General features: G+C 35.8%; 4 protein-coding genes across 4 annotated transcripts in view; 3 read left to right on the top strand and 1 right to left on the bottom strand.

Moving 5' to 3' along the window:
• Positions 1-789: 789 nt before the first annotated feature.
• On the top strand, positions 790-8,040 carry LOC122405594 (vesicle-fusing ATPase 1-like). The gene is made up of 9 exons (XM_043410490.1): positions 790-944; positions 1,275-1,363; positions 1,449-1,673; positions 2,758-3,613; positions 4,155-4,454; positions 4,688-4,978; positions 5,164-5,348; positions 5,446-5,604; positions 5,961-8,040. The coding sequence occupies exons 1-9, from the start codon at positions 933-935 to the stop codon at positions 6,076-6,078; spliced, it is 2,235 nt and encodes a 744-aa protein (XP_043266425.1). The 5' UTR covers positions 790-932; the 3' UTR covers positions 6,079-8,040.
• Positions 8,041-8,244: 204 nt separating this feature from the next.
• On the top strand, positions 8,245-11,669 carry carmine (AP-3 complex subunit carmine). The gene is made up of 9 exons (XM_043410495.1): positions 8,245-8,462; positions 8,627-8,811; positions 9,173-9,407; positions 9,734-9,893; positions 10,149-10,262; positions 10,428-10,607; positions 10,706-10,864; positions 10,940-10,990; positions 11,247-11,669. Exons 1-9 carry the CDS (start codon positions 8,428-8,430, stop codon positions 11,379-11,381), a joined length of 1,254 nt encoding a protein of 417 aa, XP_043266430.1. The 5' UTR covers positions 8,245-8,427; the 3' UTR covers positions 11,382-11,669.
• An 85-nt stretch (positions 11,670-11,754) lies between these two features.
• On the bottom strand, positions 11,755-14,150 carry LOC122405597 (transcriptional adapter 1-like). The gene is made up of 6 exons (XM_043410496.1): positions 13,989-14,150; positions 13,760-13,796; positions 13,259-13,489; positions 12,613-12,965; positions 12,106-12,268; positions 11,755-11,928 (listed from the first exon to the last, which is right to left on the bottom strand). The coding sequence occupies exons 1-6, from the start codon at positions 14,057-14,059 to the stop codon at positions 11,797-11,799; spliced, it is 987 nt and encodes a 328-aa protein (XP_043266431.1). The 5' UTR covers positions 14,060-14,150; the 3' UTR covers positions 11,755-11,796.
• A 3,633-nt stretch (positions 14,151-17,783) lies between these two features.
• Positions 17,784-22,990, top strand: part of dnc (phosphodiesterase dunce) — a 423,146-nt gene continuing 417,939 nt past the window's right edge. The window contains exon 1 of the mRNA XM_043424758.1: positions 17,784-17,873. Within this exon, the coding sequence (XP_043280693.1) occupies positions 17,799-17,873 (75 nt within the window). The 5' untranslated portion in view covers positions 17,784-17,798. The remainder of the gene's footprint in view (positions 17,874-22,990) is intronic.

The following is a 22,990-nucleotide window of genomic DNA, read 5'->3' as shown; positions in this document are numbered from 1 at the left end:
ACGATCAATGAAAAAATTATTGATTGTTTACGCGTCCCGTTGATAAAATAACATTACTGCTTCAAAACTTTGATTTCAATTGATCAGTAGGACAATTCGAGTTAACAGCATGGAGGATATTTATCGACAAGCCTCTTGATAAAGTTTAGTTCATATATGTCAACTCGAATTGTAGTTATTGTGGTAGGAAAGATAACAACGCACCTAGCTCATTATAGTTCGGAAAATGGATTAGAAAAAGAGTCAGTTACTTGAGAATATTGAAAAGTTACGTACTTCATTACAAATTGTGTGTACAAATATTGATTGATTTTTGCTTCTGAATTTAAACTTCTCCGACATGGTTCTTCAGATCTTCAGAGTTTACTCGGGTATGATCGTCAGCTGTCGTACAGTTCCGGTAAAAATAATGAAATGAGCACATCAGCTGCGAAACCATTTGAGAAAAAGTGTTTGAATAAAACCCAGTGCCAAAAATTTGTACTATTCCTGGGAAAATTTATTCTATTATTATAGATTCAGTGATATAACAATAAATTATATTTCATTGTTACAAAGAATGAACTTTATTGTTATGACGTCCGGATTATTCATGTAGGTGGCGAAATCGATACTATCCACCCCTTACAGCTAGCCAACGTAATAACGTGGTAAACTTAGCCGAACCCGAGCTGCCCGAGCTCGTGGATTGGTGGAAAAGAGGGCAACTGGAGTTTCAAACCTCCTGGGGGAACGTCGGCATACGTGGAAGTGGATAAGAACACATCGCGCAACTCGCTCGATTCTTCAATCGTTCGCGAGAAACGCGACGATTAAACAGTCCATCTTTGTGTCAGTTGCGTCAGATATCCTGCATTGCGGAGGGTTTGACAGCGAGAGTTTTTTGAGACATTGCTCTCCGGCGGATTATTCCGTGAAAAAAGAAAAATAAAATGGCAGCAATGGTGAGATTTTATTGACATCTCCAAATTTTAATGATGTTACACTATTGCTATTGATTGTTACCTTTAGACAATTCCGTCGTACGTATTTTCGTCTTTCATGAATGAAGAATTGCGAACTCGTTGGATTCTCGCGACGTTTGCAATTCGATCTCAACCTCTCCTTCACCCCCTGACCCCTCATTCCCACATTGACTATAGGTTCGCCACATAACATCAATACTTTCTACCTGACAGTACACTTTTGCCAATTTTCATGTGTTTTCCGCCGAACTCGCTTACCGACATAGTTCGTTTTTATTATTGACATTTCCTCTATGATGCTTTTTGCAGAGGATGAAAGCAACTAGGTGTCCTACGGATGAGCTCAGCATTTCAAATTGTGCTGTCATCAATCCCGATGACTTCCCAGACAATGTCAAGTATGTCATGAGTTTTTTTAATGTTTCTCACTATTTCCACATTTTGACAAAGGCAAGGTTTTGTTTAAATTATTAAATCATTTAGGCACGTCGAAGTCACCACTGGGCCGAATCAACACTTTGTGTTTACGGTCAGAACTCATCATGACATACCGCGGGGTTCAGTGGGATTCAGTCTGCCTCAACGAAAGTGGGCCACTCTTTCTCTTAATCAGGACATTGACGTCAGGCCTTATCATTTTGATCCAACTTCTAGTTCCGAATTTCTCTGTACCATTTCGCTCGAGGCTGATTTCCTTCAAAAGACTAAGTAAAAACTTCTTCAAATTTTTAACAATAGTATATTACACACCTAGGGCAGGAAAATAAGGAAAGTCTCAGATCACATGTAATTGTGGTCTGAGGCTTTACTTTTTCCTGCCCGAGGTGTGTATACGATTTTTCTGTCCGACGCAGGCGGAATGCGGCAACTTCGGCCTCCGGGCCGAAAATTGCCACTTTCGGCCTGCGTCGGACAGAAAAAAATATTATTTTGATATAGCCTGACAAAAATTATTTCAATTTGTTCACCATCTAGTCGGAAATATAGAGATGTCTCATATTATCAAAAGGCAACAATATTCCTTGATTTTTTCTGGTAGAGCCTATGTCTTATGTCTAGAGTTTGGCATTGGTAACACGAAAATCTTATGCAAAGCATACTGAGTATGTGCAAGTAATATTTGCACCTTTTCATAAGTGAATAATATTGGATAAAAAAATACATGCTTCTTTGCTGGTTCCGTCAGTGGAAACACAAATCTAATTTTGTTTTTACATGCTCAGAATAAGAACATTCATTGAACTTTTTCGAATCCCAATCACAAATCTTTGGTTGAAGTTGAGATTTGGTTGAAGATTGGTTGAAAAAAATACACATTGCAGAGTTTGAAATCGAATGGAAAAAAATTTTAGTTTTCATAGTTGGAGCATTTTTATATACATTTACATACAAGGTGTGTGGAATAAGAAATTTAATATATTTTAATAACAATGAAAGTTGGTATAAGGATATGTGGGTGTCCTACATAAGTATTGCTATTTTAAATACTTTTTAGTAGAGCAATTTAGCTTAGTTAAGAAAATGATAGGAATTCCCGGCTTGACACAGTAATAAAAAAACTTAGCTGAATGGTGACTAATGAACCAATTTAGATATTTCAGATATGGTTTATAGAGATTATAACCATGATAAAATAATGAAATCTTTTAAATAATGTGAGTCATGCTTCACGATGACTGAATGATAAGAAATCAATTTTTGCAAAATTACCTATCTATGATTCAATTCCAGAGAAGGTTATGATCCTTGAAAAAAATCAATGAAATTTGAAATAACAAAAAAATATTTTCAGGACAACTCTGGAACCTTATGACACAGAGCTCATGGCCAAAGAGTTTCTTCTCCAGTTCTCTGGTCAGGCATTTACAGTTGGTCAACAGTTAGCATTCCAATTTGGCGATAAGAAAATGTTGGGTCTAGTGGTGAAGAGTTTAGAGGCTGCTGACATATCGGCGATCAAAGCAGGTCAGGAGAATACGAAGCCAAAGAAAACACGTATGGGACGTTGTCTGGGCGATACAACGATACAATTTGAGAAAGCTGACAACTCGAGTTTGAATCTAATTGGCAAAGCAAAGGGTAAAGTCGTTCGTCAATCGATCATAAACCCTGATTGGGATTTCGCGAAAATGGGAATTGGCGGTTTGGACAAGGAATTCAGTGCTATTTTCCGACGTGCATTTGCCTCACGAGTTTTTCCGACCGAAGTAGTTATGCAGTTGGGCTGCAAACACGTCAAGGGTATTTTATTGTACGGGCCACCGGGTACTGGAAAAACTCTGATGGCACGACAGATTGGAAACATGTTGAACGCGCGTGAACCAAAAATTGTGAACGGACCTCAAGTTCTTGACAAATACGTTGGCGAGAGCGAAGCAAACATACGAAGATTGTTTGCGGATGCTGAAGAGGAAGAGAAAAAGCTCGGCCCTAACAGCGGTCTTCATATCATTATATTTGACGAAATTGATGCGATATGCAAATCTCGTGGCAGTGTCGCCGGCAATACCGGAGTTCATGACACGGTCGTCAATCAGCTGCTAGCTAAAATTGATGGCGTTGAACAATTGAATAATATTCTCGTTATCGGTATGACCAATCGAAGGGACATGATCGACGAGGCTTTACTACGACCTGGTAGATTGGAGGTTTGTTTTTCAAAGTAGTAGAGTTTATAGCTTATTTCGAAACTCTGTAATGATTTTAATATTTGTTGAAAATTCGATTAAACGTTCAGTACACTTGGGCTCCAAAGATTATCGTAGGCAGAATAATCGGTCTCATGACAATTTATCATTTTTTCTGATATGCTATGTTCTTTACGATTTACGACTTTCCAATCTTGATGTGGAAAATTTGATTATGATACGCGCTGTAACAATTGATGATTGAAGAAAATGAGATTAGTCCATAAAAATTCAATAATCATCGTTTGACTGTCGGTAAAACTAAACAATCCTCATTAATTTATGCTGATATACTTCAGTATACTCACTAAATTCAATTTACTTTTAATGGGCAACTCGTAGGAATTGCCGATAATTCTATATTGACAGTTACTATACATTGCGCGGTGATAAAGTTGTTATTCTTTCGCATGCTAACAAAAACGAGTAGCAAATTAGTGTTGTAATATTATAATCTGGAAATTCTTTTCGTACGTTTAAAGATTTTGTTGAATGACCATAGGTGCAAATGGAAATCAGTCTTCCAGACGAGTTTGGAAGACATCAGATTTTGAATATCCACACGTCTCGTATGAGGGACCACAAAAAAATCGCGCCCGACGTAGATTTGAAGGAGCTAGCTGTTCTTACGAAAAATTTCAGCGGTGCTGAATTAGAGGGTCTTGTGAGAGCTGCGCAGAGTACGGCTATGAACAAATTGATCAAGGCATCCAGCAAAGTCGAAGTCGATCCCTCTGCAATGGAAAAACTCATGGTGTCAAGAACTGATTTTCTCCATGCCTTGGAAAATGATGTCAAGCCTGTAAGATAGACCATCTTTTATTTACAACGTTTGTTTTTTCTTGGTTTCATTCATTTAGTACCCAATGTCATTCATTGCTCCTTGGACAATGATATTATTTGAGTCTCAGACCTTTGTGCCAATTTCATCTTTGTTTATATTATAAAATTTGTTTCTCCTCTATCATCGTTTATTATTAATCAAAAGTATCATAATTTTGAAACTGATTAACTCTTTGATTCGTGTGTTGGTAGGCTTTTGGTACCAGCGCTGATGCTCTTGAACATCTTTTGACTCGTGGTATTCTCAATTGGGGAAAACCAGTGGCAGATATTCTTGCCGATGGTAATTTGTATATCCAGGAAGCTCGAGCTGCCGAAAGTTCAGGCCTGGTATCGGTTCTTCTCGAGGGTCCACCGAACAGCGGTAAAACAGCTCTCGCAGCCCAAATTGCCAAGAACTCCGATTTCCCGTTCATCAAGGTTTGCACACCGGAAGACATGGTTGGTTTCACGGAATTCGCAAAGTGCTTATCGATACGCAAGGTGAGATTTTTTTCGCTAGCTCTCTATGCTAAAATACGCGAAGCTCATAAATTAATGTCGATCCTGATCTATTAAATATGGGTACAAGAATTATAATGATTTCTCCTAGCCGATTTGGATGCAATATTCATAAATTATTATTTCATTTAAAAACTCTTTTTCGACGGAATTGTTATTACCTTCAGGTATTCGACGATGCGTATCGTTCACAACTCAGTTGCATACTTGTCGACAATATCGAGCGTCTCTTGGATTATGGTCCAATCGGTCCCCGTTATTCCAACTTGACGTTGCAAGCTCTATTGGTTTTATTGAAGAAACAACCACCTCGTGGACGCAAATTATTAATCCTTTGCACAACAAGTCGTCGGTAAGAAAGGATCAACTCAAATATTGGGTTATTTATTACTTACGTGGAGTATTCCATGTCTATTGAATTTCCTAATTTTTTCGTTCTTTTACTATAGGCAAGTTCTGGAAGATATGGAGCTTCTATCGGCATTCAGTACAATTCTTCATGTACCTAATCTATCAACTGCGGATAATCTTCTGGCGGTGCTTGAAGAAGTTGATTTGTTCTCGAAAGATGAACTGGTATCCCTCCATGCTCGATTACAAGGAAAACGGTATATTGAATTTCTTTTTCATATTTTTCTGAGAATCTTGTGCAATTTTGTGGCCTGATGCATTTTCCTGTGATTTAATTCTGCAGTGATTTAAGGATATCGTTTGACCATTGTCGAATTATGTTCATTGTTCAAACTGATGGATTAATAATTTCAATTTGATAGATTTTTCTACAAATTCAGATTCGTAGAGATAATAAGATTTTTGTTGTTGTTTCTAAATGAAGCGATCCGAACAGTAATAGGATTGTATCTTGGGTAAAACGTGAACGTCAGCCCAAGGGACCAATTCGGTAAATATATATGAAATTTGCGGACTATTGATTCTAAACATCAAATGATTATTTGTTATCCAGGGTATTCATCGGAATCAAGAAACTCCTTTGTTTGATCGACATGGCGCGACAAGTGGAGCCGAGCTATCGAGTACCGAAATTCCTTTCCAAGCTCGAAGATGAAGGTGCCCTGGAATAAGAAAACCACGTAATACATGAAAATTGTACAATTTATTGTAATTAATTTATGTAGTATAATTATAGAGTCAATAACACTGAATAGAAGTATTCAATGCGATCTCCATAGTCAAGCTAGAGCACCGTTAAACAAGGCAAACGCCGAGGGAAGGATGATAGTAAATCATCCTGTTTAAATTCAATTCAGCCAACAATAAACGTGTAACGGTCTATCTTATGGTCAACTTGAATATCGTGAGAACAAGCGCAAGTGTTGCTTACAAAACACCAGTATTGTTGCCCAATTATAACGATTTGTATACTTTTAATGATTTATTTTTTTAATATATAGTTTTTTTTGTTAATTCGTGTTTGACCAAGCGTTCTTCGAATCGATTGTATTAAGAGCCATAACGACTAGTCGATTATTGAAGAAATCCATTATTGAAACGTTTACAGCGATTGGTAATAGAAAAATTAATCCGCGAATATTACGTTTTTATCATCCTTCATTTTTGAATGAGTAAAAAAGTTATAGATTGAGGAATTATTGGATCTGAAAAATCCGATGGAAGAAAAGAGGATAGGAACAAATATTATTAAAATGGTAAATTGATGGTTGAACATTCAATTCGAAATCAATAATGACGATGGAAATAGTAGCGCAAAAACGTTGTAATGTCAATGACGATTAAGTATCTCAATCGTGGAAAATGAACTAAAAAAGATGTTTACGAAACATTTGGTAGCAGAGCATTCACTATTTTATTACATGTATCAAAAAGCCTGTAAATGAGAAACGTATGAATACCATATATATTTCAAGAAAGCATCATTTATGTGAAATCGGAAGACGTTTCTCCTATTAAACATTCGATGCTGAAAAACGTAAAATATAAATGTTCCGATGCGTCGTTAAATGATGCGAGGATATTCCATGAAAATCGAAATGATCTATTTTAAGTTTTGTATCGCTATTTTTTTTTTCTCTACCAAAAACACTATGAATCTCTATCAGATTTGACCAATGGTTTCGAGTGCTGAAACACCATTTTCGCTCTGTTGTATAAACGAATCTGATATATTTATTTGCAGTCGATGCATCGATCGGGCTTCTCGGTTCTGAAACTTTCATACTGAATAGCAATAATTGCGGAAATCTTGAACAGTTTATATATATAAATATGTCTGGTGTCTATACGAATAGATATAAATTTACAAGATTTCCCGTCAGAATCTGAGATCTGTAGATGAATATTTACTCAACTTGTGGACCGAGTGTACGCGAATTAAAATAGTATTTATTCGCTTAAGCGATATCACCTGAATTTACAGAACGATGTAATTACATTCCTTGCGTGAGGAAATAAATAAGGGAATCATGAAAATGCGACGAGTGCATTAATGAACGTGTCAATTGTTCTTGTTGCGTTGATTGATAAATCCATTCGTCATTCCAGCCGTTCGGCATGTGAACTATTCTTTCGTCAGTTAATTTTGTTACTATTTATTGACAATTCCAATCGTTGGCTAATACATTAACGCGTTATTACTGCAAATAACATAAACTTCTGTACTCGTGTCATTAGTTATGTACGTTGCGTTGAAAGTTTGTTATATGTTCATTTGTTGATAGAATACTCTGAGTTCTCAAACTTTCATGTGTTGAGATCTAATGAAAATGATGACTCAATTCTCATAAAATTTATTTGAAATGTCAGTTGCAATTACGATTGATGCTGGCAAGCTGCTTTGTAACCGGGCTTTATCACGATTTCGTGATTTGTTATCGAAGAAGTACCGCTGTCGACGATACAGAAAAGTTACATACTCCATTAAAAATGATGTCTATCAAGTTATACTTGAATTCCATTATCGTTCTTAGTGTTGTAAAATGTACACGCTCAGGATGCATCCAATGTCGTTGTCTCTTTCTCTGTGTGTAGAAATATTAGGAAGAAATAAAGTTTCAACTCGTTAAAAACCAATCTTTTAAATGATACCTCTTCACTTTTACTTCTGCAGAATATAATTTTATTGTGAATATTCTTAGATTTCGATTTACGCGGGTTCCTTCTGGCAAACCAGAAAAAGCCTGTTACGCCATCTCTAGACAAAATGTATCAAGACGAAGCACACGCACACCTCTTTCGATTTTATCGAAGTTTTTCTGACACTTCGTGATTTCGCTTCAAACTTCATCTGTGGTGATCTGGTGCATCTAGTCTAGTGCACGTTGCATCGTTTGTATTCAAGAAAGAGGTGTCAAAAACTCTCATGCAGGTCTATAAAATCTGTCGAATGATATTGAACTGATGGTTGATTTTGTAAATCTTTATTTAGCTCTTGTTTATCCGCTTCATTAAAAATCATGATCAACAGCCTTTTTATCATTAATTCTTCTGGGTGAGTTGAGCATTTTGACCTGCTTTTACTTTCCTATTTTAATATTGAATCAAACGGAGTAAACTGCGTTTCATGAAATATACAAAAATTTATGGACGTTCCAGAATATGTTCTCTGATAATAGTATTGAAAACACTCAGTTTGTATTTTCAATTATTTTCCAGCGATGTTTTCATGGAGAAACATTGGAAGAGTGCAGTGGCCCGATCCTTGTGTGATTATTTCTTTGATCAGCAAAGACGTGTTCTCTCTCCGGAAGATACACCACCTGTCATTGCAACGCCTCACCATTATCTCATTAGTGTATACAGATGCAGCATGTTCTTTGTGGCTGTATGCACTACAGAAGGTTAACTTGTAATGTGTGCATATCATGATTCACTATAATGCAACCGTTTATATGACAATTTTGTTTCAAACTTGAAATTGATTAATTTATTACTCCTTTAATAATCTGACTTGTAAAAATCTTCAAATAATTTCAAACTAATTGTCAATCGAACATTTCCACTCGTGGGTCAGATGCGTTCATATCATGCCTTGTAAAATATTTTCATGGATCAGATTTTGGGGAAAAATTATTATCGACGGTTGTAAGCTCAATAGATTTGTAATTATTCTGCATGGAGTTTGAACTTATATCGAATGTGGTGTGAATTGCAAAAAAATCTGTTTCAATATCATTTTTTATAATTTTTTCTAATTTGCAGTTCCTCCGCTATTTGTCATTGAGTTTCTGCACAGAGTTGTGGACACTTTTGAAGATTATTTTAATGAATGCACTGAAACTACAATAAAGGAAAATTATGTAGTTGTCTATGAATTGTTAGACGAAATGTTAGACAATGGCTTCCCACTTGCCACTGAATCCAACATTCTGAAGGAACTCATCAAGCCTCCAAATATATTGCGAACGATAGCCAATACAGTTACTGGCAAATCAAAGTAAGTTTGTAATGAATGCATGAAAATTTTTCTCAAATAAAAATTACTCGAGCTTTCGAATTTTATATAACGAACATTCAAAACGAATTTTTCATTTGAATCGTAATTGTCGTACTTTTATTAATATTTTATTAGTGGAGCTCACTCCTAAGAATGCAAATTAATATTAATGTTTAAGTTAATATTAATGTTTAAATTAAGTTCTTTGTTTTGAAGAGAAATTTTCCTCTTTCAAAACAAATGTTGAAATCTGCATTTTGATACAAATATGTTGACATTTGAAAAGAGTCATTTATGTTTATGTGTAAAAATTTGATGTTATTTAGTGTCAGCGCAATTTTACCGAGTGGACAGCTCTCTAACGTTCCCTGGAGGAGAACAGGTGTAAAATATACGAATAACGAAGCATATTTTGATGTCGTTGAAGAAGTGGATGCTATCATTGATAGATCGGGCGCTACTGTTTTTGCTGAGATTCAGGGATATGTGAGTTTCTAAATCGTCCAAAGGAAGTTCATTCTTTATTTAAAATTAGTTTTACATATACGTGGTCATAGAAATAATTTTACTTTTTGAAGATTGTAGTATTGAATCAATAATTGCAAATAATTAAATGATTTTCTAAATAACTTATTAATTTCGTCCCTTTGATGATCTTTCCAATTTGTTTGAAAACAATTGTTATGGGGAAGAAAAATGGATCTCGTTTGCAACATCATGTTTTGTTTCGAATTATTGCAGATCGATTGTTGTATAAAATTGAGTGGAATGCCTGATCTCACTCTTTCTTTCATGAATCCACGATTATTCGATGATGTGAGCTTTCATCCTTGTGTTCGATTCAAGCGATGGGAGGTACGTTTTTTGTCTTGAATTACTCTAAAAGCATTCGTTGATATATTTATAGTTGTTTTTTTACAGTTATCTAGTTATATTTATCTAGTTGATATATATTATGTCTTATGAAATGTTTGCTGAGTAGAGGGCCTATAATGGGATTTTTTTCTTTTTAAATTCAAGTCGGAAAGAATATTGTCGTTTATTCCTCCCGATGGCAATTTTCGTTTGCTGTCGTATCACATAGGCTCGCAAAGTGTCGTAGCAATTCCAATTTACGTTAGACACAACATCAGTCTGAAGGAAGCTGGTGGTGGGAGATTGGATATAACAGTGGGACCAAAACAGACAGTGGGGAGAACTGTGAGTTTTCGTATTCGTTATCTCGTGCTTTTTTTAGTTGGATATTTAAAGATGGAGTTGGCACTTATTGAATTAACACCTTCTCACAAATTGTCCAGCTGGAAAACGTCACATTGGAAATCCCAATGCCCAAAGTAGTTTTAAACTGCAGTCTCGTGCCTAACCAGGGAAAATATTCCTTCGATCCTGTGAGCAAAGTACTTTTTTGGGACGTCGGAAGAATAGATTTTTCGAAGCTGCCAAATCTTCGGGGTTCGGTAAGGAAGAAAATTCATTGCTCCATCTATGCTTTTGATAACATAAAGTTAATTTATATTTTTTGTTTGAAACAGATAAGCGTGCAAAATGCGGCTACCGTGGTGGAATCAAATCCTGCCATAAATGTTAGTAGATAGTCAATTCGTTTGTTCTTTGAATTTTTTTATTCATAAAAACTGCTACATATTTTGAATTGAATAAAATTTAGGAACCACTTGAGGTCAAGTGATCTCTTTCCATATTTGTTGTTTCGAATTTGCTAATTGCCTACGTAATCTTATATTAATATACAAAAACAGATGGTAGATTCATCTGATCATAACGATTAAATCGTTTTCTTAGTATTCAATGACAATAGCGTTCTATTATGTTTTATTTCAGGTACATTTTACAATAAATCAGCTCGCCGTTTCTGGTTTAAAAGTTAATGGATTGGACATGTATGGTGAAAAATATAAGCCGTTTAAAGGTGTAAAATACATCACCAAAGCCGGAAGATTTCAAATAAGAATGTGAGATCAACTGAAGCTAAGGAACAAGAGCATTTGAATATATGAAGTTTAACCGGAGAGTGCAATGCTACACTGAAGAGAGCCAAATCTCTATTTTTATCATCGATTGGTATGAAAAATGGAGTACAGGGATTTTTTTTATGAAAGAGCGGAAAGTCTGTCTTGCTTCTGATTGCAGGTTATATTTTTTCGCTCTTATTATATAATTATAATTATTACGATTTTGAGATGGTTTATCGATTAATCATTGTACAATGTAAACTCTTCGAAATGAAATCATTTATATAGCAAACCGATGATTATACTTTGTTTTTGAGAGTGACATCGTTTTTTTCTCAGTTATCAAGGATCTTCGAATCACAATTATTTTTCTCACGTTAAATGTTCAATTATGTTTACGACCGTATCCACACTGATTTTCAAGTTCCTGAGCTTTGACACAATAATTTTCTCGCGTCTAAATCTTCCCAGGTAGGATGGGTTGCATACGTGTGCAAACGTTCCATGTTTGTCGCGTAGATTGTGTGGTTACTCACCAAATTTTTGTAAACCTGAAATGAAAAAAAGGAAATATAAAGAGGATAATAATCGAGAATGACCGTTGAAATAACTTAGAGAGACTGAGTCGACCCGTGCAATAGGAATATTTCTTTTAATACTAATTCATTTAAAAAATCTTGTCTATGTTGCAATATCATTTTTTGTTTGTTTTTAATACGTCAACTAACCTTCAATGTTTGAAGTAAATCGCTCACGTTTACCGGTGCTTTAGTCGGTATGGTTGTTTGAGATGCACATGCCATCGCGAAAGCTGTAGCCTGCTCAGCTTCTTCAATATTTTGCTTTATTAAAGGCACTTGACCTGTAGGATCAATCACCTCAGTGGGGGCGCTGCAAAATAAAACCACAACTATGGTAGTTTAAATGGAGATGAGAAAATCTTTCAGTTAAAAAAAAAAACTGTATTGATGTCCTCTACCCTATCCTGTATTTAGTCTTATCAGATATTTGCATGCATTTGTCGAAACTAGCTTTATGTTCACCGATTTGAAGGTTTTTAAAACAGAATTGCAGATTGGATTTGCCAAACGAAGTTTCTAGAAATTATTTCAATGATGTGAAATTCTCTTACTATAAAATTGTGTGAAGAAATTGGTGTATATGTCTTCTGATAATTTTTCACACAACGGTTCATTCAATGCGTGAGTACTACAAATTTCATGTGTCGAACGTACCAATACTCGGGACCTCTTGGTATATACATCGTATTCCTTTTCCATGAACTCGGTACAGGTTCGCCTATATTGTAAATAAAGCTACCATCTCGCACTGCGTAACCTTTGCGTCTGGTGAGAATAGCTGTCAACAAATTTTTAAGAAAGCCTTGCATCGCAGCTATGATGATGTGAGCTGTATTTTCTTCTGCACCATCCATGTTATTCTCCCAAGCAGCGAGCATCAATCTGGCAAGCACAAAAGTACGATCTGGCAAAACCAGATCTTGTGCGCTGGAGCGATTTGCACCTATGGGTTCATCGCCAACGGGTGATGATGTTTGACCCAAAACTTCAACATACATGTCAGCAGGCTAGAGTAGAAAAATAAATTGTTATACTCTAACGAGTAATTATTTGAATTATATGCCAATGGTGAATGAATTTGCGATCCAAATCCTGATACAAATTGTTCAAATAAAAGCTATACATTTTTTTGCATGACTACAAATATTTTCATCTTTAGTTAATCTATTTTCCAAAGTTGTTCAATCGGTATGCATTGAAAAAAGAATTTCCTACTAAGCAATTACAATAATGTCAAAACAACGGATATGTCATGCATAGTAAATAAGTCATAATTAAGTTTTACATCACGTATCCTTACTTCAAAGTTAGATTTATCCGTTTTGTACTTTCTTTTCATTCTGATTTTTTTCTCTTTCAATGATTTGTCCCTGTCAACATGGGTATTGTTAACTTTTACGTGACGCGGAGCAGAAGCTTCTGCGAGCCCCTGAACTTTGTTGAACAGGCAGAGCAGAAATTCATTGTGCAGATGAACATGCTCTTTTGATATGATTGCTCTGGCTTCTGCATCAAATTCCTCCTTCGTTGTCTGATTAAAAAAACAAAGAAAAACATATTTCAGATTATAAATGCTTTCATTGACTTATTTTATCATCATATATAACTGAATATTAAGCATTTTCAATGATCAAGTAACTGTAATTGATTTCCAAAATTCAATAAATTCTGTTTTGCTTTGATTCTTTGGGTTTTCCATTTATAGATTTCTACAACTGCATACATTTTTTGTATTAAAAATTAGAGAGAATATTAGAAAATGTTCAATATTTGTATACCACTAAGAACGTGTTGTCTTTACCTTCATCTGGAACCATAATTTCATCTTCTCAAAATATCTGCAAAAAAACAAAATAAGCACAATTTACAGAACGGTTGTTGATTTTCAAAATGTAATAAAAAACAAGTATCTTTCGTAAAAAGTTCCTCTTCGAATTTATGTGCCAAATGATCATTTGTTATGGCAGTTAACCTATCGCGCGCAATTGTTGACTTTTCTACATCTATATTAATGTACACACTGCACTTACATTTTCGAATTTTCCCCGAGAGACGCAATGAGACTTTTCCTCGCGACGTTTAGATCTTTCGTCGAAGCCATATTGTTTATTTGTTGTGTATTATTGTTTGGTATTGTTTTCTTTTTCTTAATGACAATCACACAACTCCATGTTTAAAACAGCACTTTTGTGGGACTGGGACTTGCAGTTTTGGTTAAACTGGGCAGGTGGCAGCACCAAGCAGAATTTATTCCAACACAATTTTAAGGAGTCTCCTTGCACAATTTTTTGATTTATCATTTATGATATAATCTTTAAAAAATGATTATCATCTGAATTGAAAAAAATGCAGATAATATTTGGGAAATTTGGTTTACAGGACTTTCTCATATAATGTTGCAATATGAATACTTAAAAGTATATTGAGATCGTTCACCAATTAACAATGAGTTAGGAATTTTCAAGACACGGATTAAGAATGAAAAGAGGATAGAGTAGCACTTTGCTACAGCAGATGTCAAATCGAATATAATTGTTCGACCTTTTAAAGTAGGTGACATACCTGGAACTCAAATCATGTTTTTGTTCCCGGGAAAAGATCAAACATAATATTATTAAATGAGTTGACAGATTTTTCATAGTATTCTCCGTTTGATGCGATCATAATGATTCGCATTTGGTCTTCAAGTGTTATAAACTCTAATTCGTAAAATAAAATGTATTGAGAGGTAAAGTAAAATCGATGAATTTGTCTTGAGAGCATTAAAAGAATCGCTCATTATTTTTTGTAATTGACAGACTAAGGGCATTGTAACGCTAAAACGCGTTCGACTTTTGGAATTAACGCAGTTAACAACAACAACAAAGCTCTCGCTCTAGCGTGTGAGCGTTTACAACGCCAAGTCTCGAACGGTCAGTAACGTTATTAAAACGTTGTAGGCGTCCAAGTCGAATGCGCCCTAAAAGCTCTAGTCTAGAATTATATATAATTATAAAAAACAACAAAACATATCATTCAATCCGAAATAATTCATCACAAAGGCCTTCGCAGGTGGCTTTTTTTTTTACCGATGATGTATATATCCTACATCGAATATCGTAATGCATTTGCAGAAAAATAGTTATATTAATTAAAGTTTATATCTGAAGAATCAATCTCTTATATGTGTATAAGTGATATTTTATTGCAGTAGGCTGAAAAAGATTCCAAAAGACCACCCTGACGCACACATAAAATTGTGTACGTGTATACTGAGTATAATTAAATTGCTTAATATTCAATAATCGAATTTATATCGTCCTTTTTATGATTTCTAAACGATGACTAATTTTTATCAAGAGATATTTATCAACACGGTATTCGTCGTCACATATAACGCAAGAGTGACGCGTCGATGTGCGATTGAACAATCAATTATTTTCTGATCCATTCCTCGCCTAAATTCTCAATGTAGTGAGCATGGTTTTTCAAAAATCTCGTTGTGTTAACTAAAATTATCAAAGGATACGTTCGGCTTGCACGCTTTCCAGTGTCGAGGTGTTCAACTTGCATTTGCACGCTAAACAAGCGATAGATAATCATACCGAATAACAGTACCAATGAAGATGAAGATGGATGCGGTGGAGTGTGCGTGTCGAACGCACCCTTTGAGCGCTTACAGCGCTGAAAGTGTGGAAGCGGAACATAACCTAACTAATTTTTTTCATTGTAAGAGATTTCTTTTTCTCTTTTTTATTTCGAGTAGTAGAATTAAATACGGATATCTAGAGACCCGACAGCGTCTTGTAAATATAAGTACGATTGTAAATATAAGTCTTGTAAATATAAGTACAACTTAAGTACGATTAACATTTCTTGGTCGAACCCCCGTTTTTCGACACTCCAGTAAAAATATTTTTGCACAAAAACATTTTTTTTTCATTCGAGTAGCAAATGTTTCCGAAATAATCTAATATAATATGCGTAGATTTATGTTGCACGCAAGAGATAAATGACCCTGAGAATACATCTCTAAATTGAAAGAAAAATAACAGAAAAACGTTTTGGCGGTACCAACTGAACGAATCTACAATCATATACAATGTAATTCCAAGTAATTCTTTTGGGAATTCAATAGAAATCTTTGGATACTTTCACCACATGATGCGATATACACAGATCCTGGGAGCTTATGAACATACATCATTTCATGATTCATTTTTATTTTGCCTACCCCGCGTTTGTGTATACATCATCGAAGCTTGTTCCCTCCTCCTTTGCACGTCGCGCGCGCTTTTGCTACGCGTGAGAACAGAACCCAGCGAAGTACTTCCCGCTCTCCTTCAGTGTTCAGTGTCGCGCAGCCTGTCATCAGTGTCTGATCGTGGTCGTATACGACACTTTTTTAAATGAGTATTTCGTTATCGCGGTTGATCCTGCGATACTATAATAAAATGAAAAAACGACCGCGTGACTGAAATTTCTTTATTTTCGATAAGTGCGTAGAAAAAATTTATAATCTGCAAATATAAAAAGATTTCATTTTTCTTTCGTGTGAAGTTGCGGAGAGTTTTGGAGCTCCGAATTGTCGCAAGAAAAAATTATAGATGGCCATCGCGTGTGATACACAATTAATTGTTTGCTGCTATCACCATATCTTGCGTTGATGTAAAAAAAATTCGTATATGCTACGTACGTATTGAAGCATAGTGAGTGTATTCCACAAAAATCCCGTTTCCGTCGGTTGATGCGGTCGATCTTTTATTCGTTCAACAAGTAGTTCGTTTCGAGCGCGCCGTTTACATTTTCAGCCGCCTATACATCATTGTTGTAGTACAAGAAAATTTACTTCGTCCCGTGAAATTCTTCATTTGACTAAGTTTTTTCCTATTGCGTTCCATCACGTGTTTATTCGAGTACAGTGCGATTGACATCAGTGCGTGTTTATCCGTTCGAAATACAAGTGTTGTTTTTTTCCGCGTTTTTGTGTTGACAAACCCTAAGGTTTTCGAAGCCACTGTTGCCCAGAAACTAGCGGCGTTGCTCGTCTTTGTTTGATACTTTAATCAGAATAGGACACGTTCTTCAATGGGTGTCGTGAAAATATAGTTTGACGCTATAAAAAATTGAATTTCGAGGTTATCTAAAATACAAAATTCGTCAGTTAGTTTGTCTGTCGTTGATTTCATTAGCAAACTGAAAATATTCACAGGCCAATTTAACGCATGTGATTTTGAAGGCATTTTCTCTATCTACTTACGTGCAACAGGTCAGTGAAACGAGTAAATTGAGACGCAAAGCATTTTTTATTTTTTCCTACAAATTATTATTTCACACGATCCTTCGTCGTATTCCGAACGAAATAATACGATAAAGAATTTGCAGAATATTTGCAAGATCGATCAATAGATCAAACAATATACCGTGTTTGGCTCAACTCTTCAAAGAACGAATAATATTAAAAGAAATTAAAAAGGTTTGACAATCAACCAAAAAATCAACTGTTGAGAAAGGAATAACGTTCGGCGCCTATTTCGCAATTTTATTTTCATTAAAATTGAACATTTTTCATCCCAATTAGTGGTTATTGAGTGCAGCGACGTGTTTCAAGTGATTTAGGCCCTGTGTAAATCGTCAATGTGAAAAAAGTGAAAAAAACGACGCGTAGTGAAACGAATGCCTCAGTTTTTGCATTGGCACGTGAGAGAACTTACTTCATCGAAAGTGGGATTAAGAGTCAACGTTTTGACAAGTTTAATATAAACGTACGAATAGATTCTCGAGTGCAGTGTGCACGTTGTTCGATTACACATACAAATATTCATGTACATGTGTGTGCCCGCGGTGGTGGTGTGACGTCAATGCACATTTGCGCACGGATTTTCACGTGGGCATGGGATTTCTTGGTCGGTAGCGCAGTACATCCGATGCAACACGTGAGTAGTACTAACGAAATGCACTTTGGTCGATCAATTGGAGCGTTCTTTGTAGTACTTGTCAATTGTAAAGTGATTTCATCTACAGTTTCAAAGACTATTATTATTATTAATCTATGAATACTCGGATTTTCGAAACTAATTTACTCACAAAAAACTACAAAAAAAGGGGGCGATTTGAAGTCAATGAAACTGTGACGAAAAGATTGCGTTCGATGAGCGAAATAATGGAACGTGGGGATCTGTACGAATCATTTGAACTCCAGTAATTTTCGTTTCCTTTTCTTTTGCGTGATACAAAACGGTCGATCGGTTAGCTCCGGCGTAATCGCCGCCACAGCTTAATTGAAGTCCAGTCCTGGTCCGGACCAGTTTGGTATTTACTTGGTAATGCAGAAAGAAATGGTATTCGTCGACGAACTGAAATGACGTTTGTGTCGTTGGAACGTCTCGAAATTTCTTCTCTTGAAACCGCACAGGACGAACCTCGTTTTATCAAGTAATTACGCATTAAGGAGTTTCGGTACAGGCGATACAATGTTGCCATGCCAAACCATGCTAAAAACATAAAAAATTTCAAAATGATCAGAATTTTATAAAATTCTAAACTTTTTGAAATTTTTTTTTTGCTTTTAGCATGGTTTAGCATGGCAACATTGTATCGCCTGTACCATAAACATAAAAAATTTCAAAATGATCAGAATTTTATAAAATTCTGAACTTTTTGAAATTTTTAATGCTTTTAGCATGGTTTAGCATGGCAATATTGTATCGCCTGTACCATAAACATAAAAAATTTCAAAATGATCAGAATTTTATAAAATTCTGAACTTTTTGAAATTTTTAATGCTTTTAGCATGGCAACATTGTATCGCCTGTACCAAATATCCTTATAAATACGCAAATCCGTTTAACTAAATTATACATATAAAACATACTGAACTTTCTCTTTCGAGGTAGACATTTGTACAGGCAATTTATTTGGTTCGTCATCGATAAGATTATGTTAAGCTACACGAAGAAAAAATCCGACTATCAAAACTATTTGTTATTTTCCACAAATCATGTTGGCTAACTCAATAATTTCAACAAATTTTGGGTTATATTGAACTGACCAGTGTGATTCGATAATATTTATCATTCTCAACAAAACCGCTTAGATACTTCAGTACTTTATATTCAAATAAATATATCATAAAAAGTGTATGTGAATTAAGTAGAAATAAACAAATGTTTCGAGTTTTTCAAACAAAATATTTGGTTTCACTCGTTTAGTTAATTCACATAAATAAAAATTTAGTGATTCGGATGAATGAACTTATAAAGACATTTAGTTGTTACAACGATTTTTTTTTCTCAGTGCAAACATTCTTCAGCCAGTGACGAAATGATCTCATTGTCAGTCATTGTGGAGAGCATAAATTTTCGTGTAAAGTGGTCGCTCCGTGCAGGCTAATTTTGAAAGCTCTGCAGGAAATCAAAAGTCTCGATTTTTTCTCTGCTTCGTCTTTCTTTGTCTACCTCATTTTTATGATGTTTTATTTGCACACATGAAATACATCCGATAAGCATTTTCCATGCGAGGATGTTTTGTACGTCATTTTTAGTCTGACTACGCTTCACAGCATGGATTAGAATCGGTTCGTGTACATCGTATGCAACATTCGTTATTTGTTTTGACTGTTGGTCCTGTCGTCGACTATTTACAAACCACCGTGGCATCCTATTCTATAGAAAAAGCTAGATGATCCGAACGTGCTCTAAGCGAGCTCAGTATGGAATACGCGTATGGCTACTTTTGTGCGGTATCCAAGTTTTCGTCATTCAACAACCCGAGTCGAGTGAAGGTTCAGAAATTCGTAAACTTCACCAGAATTCGGCTCGTCTTTTATGAGCGGCTATAGAAACGCCTGAGCTTTTCGCGTCCTCTCTGTTAACTTTTCATGAAAAACTTCGAGTCTTGGATGACTCCATTTATTTGGCTCTTTCTACTTTTTCGACCTCGAGAATTACCTATTTTTCGAAGATTACGTCTCAACAGACTTTGACACAAAACTTGAGATTTATCAGTAGATTTTTCTTTCTTTTGTAAAACTCTCGTTGCGAAATTACGAGTGGAGAGCTCTAGAATTTTTTGTTGAAACAAACGATTCTTTTGGTAAGAAAGGATCGATCATAATCGAGGAAAAAATGGATGGAAACTTTTGTTTTTCATCTTTGCCAACCGATTCTTTCCAACAACGATTCTTTTGGTAAGAAAGGGTCGATCATAATCGAAGAAAAAATGGATGAAAACTTTTGTTTTTTATCTTTGCCAACCGATTCCACGCATTCTCTCAGTTTTTTATTTCATATGTTGAAGAAATCTTTGGGGGAATTATAAAAATCGGTGGTCAATGCTCACGCGAATTCGGGCAAGGAAAATGTAATCTGAACGTGTATTCCCGCCCGTTGAAAGAGTTTGGTAGTTCATTTGGAAACGAGCGCTTTTCCATCATATAGTAAAGTGGGATAAAACTGAAATGGGATAGCGCGATTGTATTATCGACCGTTCTGTGTGCAGTTGCACATTCGAATTGAGATAATGGAAAAAAAATTCACATGCATAGTGAATATAAAACACGATACGGAGAGTCCATTATTCTGGCGCCACTTGACATTTTCTACTTGTCGCAGCTAAACAAATCGAGTCCTTTCAAGAATGTCGATTGATTGAAACACAAAAGGCAAAATATACGGGAAAAAATATTAAAAGGAAGAGAGAGAAACGAGAGTTGAAAAATTTACACCGAGAAGGAGAACATGCAAATTCTGTTAAAGTTGTGAAAGCATATAGGCTCTTGTTATAATAACGAACTCCCTCAAAAGGGTCTCGTACATTTTTCTACTCTATTCTCTCTCAACAACCGTTTTCGGTTTCCTCATTTTTGTTGTTTTTTCCTCTGTGCATCTATTGAATATTCATTTCAGACAATTTGGAACTCAAAATTTGTCGCGTTCGAGAAACAAAATGCCGAAACGGATGAGAATGCAGATCAGGCAGTTTATACTTTGCGGAGTGTGCCGGTGAGTGGGGGAGCGACGCTGAAGTTTGCAACGTTGGAATCCAACGAAACGAACGAAAAAAATATTTTTGATCGACCAATTATTTATTTTACGAATCATTGGTGCAGGTTGAAAAACTACGAATTGCGAATTCGGCATGGAACGAAATTGGAGATTAACTGGAATTATTTAAGAGTTTTTTTAGATCATTTCGTTGGACTGCAACGTTGCAAACTTGAGCGTCATATGATGAGGGATGGTTTGACTCAGCAGCCAAGCGCAAGCATCGGATTCCAACGGGATTAAAACTTCCGAGGAATCTACAAACATCGAAAATGAGACTCCGTTGATCATTTTTCATGATTAATTAATGAAAAATTGAATAGAAACTCCCTTACGACATGAAAAAAATTCCTGTTGCATTAAAAACTTCTGCGGCGTATCAGCATCGCGTGGAGATTACAAAAAGTGTTAGTTTCATTCTTGTATAAATTAATGAAAATATAGAAAAATGGAAACTCCTCCCTTTTCGGTGCGAATTTTATTGAAATTACTAATAAGACCCCGTGTCGAGGCAGTCGGTGTTATTCGAAGAACGCGTAATGCTGAAACTTCAGTAAAGCGACACGCGGGGAGAAGAAAAAAGTGGATTCGAGGAAAATGGGTCAATATCAGGAACGTAATGGTTCGTAAAGTAACGCCCACGGGGAGTCCCAGCCTCGGTCCGTTGGAATTAAGGAAAAAAGAAATTTCCTCGTCTCCGCTGGCGGCCTTGCCACCTGATGTGTATCGTTTCGTGGCTGGTTCATAGGAGCTAAAAGTGTCGTCTATTCGCGTCTGTACAGTCACAGCATCCCGCTTGTTTTCTCCCCGACTTTCTTCTCTTCCCTCTCTTTCGCCTCTCCCTCTTCTTCTACCTCGTACGCTACGTTTTTCCTTCTTCATATTTTGCTAAACACGGTTATTTGCATGTGCCATTTTGCCCTATTAGGTAAACAATCTGATTATGAAACTCACTTGCCGGAGACACGAGCGGGGCATCATTGGCCACCCAAGTTACGCTTGATTATATATGAGCGAGGGGCCGTTCCTCCCAATCCAATTTACTAGAACGTTATACACCGGAATATCGCTTTAAATTACCCCAATGTCTCGAATTTTTCGTATTTCCAACTACATTCTTTTTTCTTCGATAATTATACAGTCCCTATTTTATCGCAATATCAATGCATCAGTATTTTTCACTGGACTTATCGTGACGTTATTCTATTTTGAAAATTTCGTTCTGTTCATCATATTCATTTCATGTGATTTTACATTAATCAACAGGAGTAGCAACAATTTATTGCTATGTTATATGAACAATTGAGAAGATTTATTCGAACTTTCGAAAACGTTTGCGAAATGATTGTTTAACATCAGGATAGACATTGAGGGCCCAGTCGATTAATTACGAGGGTATTTCATTCTAATGACTATTCATCTCAACTAAAACTTCAACGATTCTTCACTGCTGTCGTAAATCTCGTGAATCTCTGTAATGAAATCGTCCTCGTGACATTACAGTTCGATAATTGGAAATCAAAGTCGTACAGAGTCTCGACTTCATTATTAAAGCTACTCTGTTAAACCTTCAAAGGGAATAATTTGGGAAAATCTGAATGAATTTTTTGCGCTGTACAGATTTGCGAATATTTTTAAAGGCTTTATCGAGTCGGCGAGTGCTTCCCAATTCATTAATTTCTCATGCAGGAGCTTTGCTCATCGGCGCTCTGTAGCTGCCACATTTATGCAAATTTTTTCCCGAGCTATTTTTCATTCACTCTTATCCAAGTTGAATTAATATCGATATTTACTGTGCTACCATCATGTACAAAACAATTGAGTCTCTTTTATGATATGCCATTTGAAAGAGGCCACGAAAAGTGGGATAGCCATGGAATGATTGTCTTATGCACTCGTTGTGAATTGTTATTGGCTATCAGATTTCAATTTGGTATCGAAAGTCGATTGCTCTTGCCGTTTCTCTCTCCAGACCATTAAATTGCTGTCCATGTTGCTTGTATACATCG

Source organism: Venturia canescens, chromosome 1, assembly GCF_019457755.1.
Source record: "Venturia canescens isolate UGA chromosome 1, ASM1945775v1, whole genome shotgun sequence".
Lineage (NCBI taxonomy): Eukaryota > Metazoa > Arthropoda > Insecta > Hymenoptera > Ichneumonidae > Venturia > Venturia canescens.
This window is presented reverse-complemented; position numbering and strand designations above follow the sequence as displayed.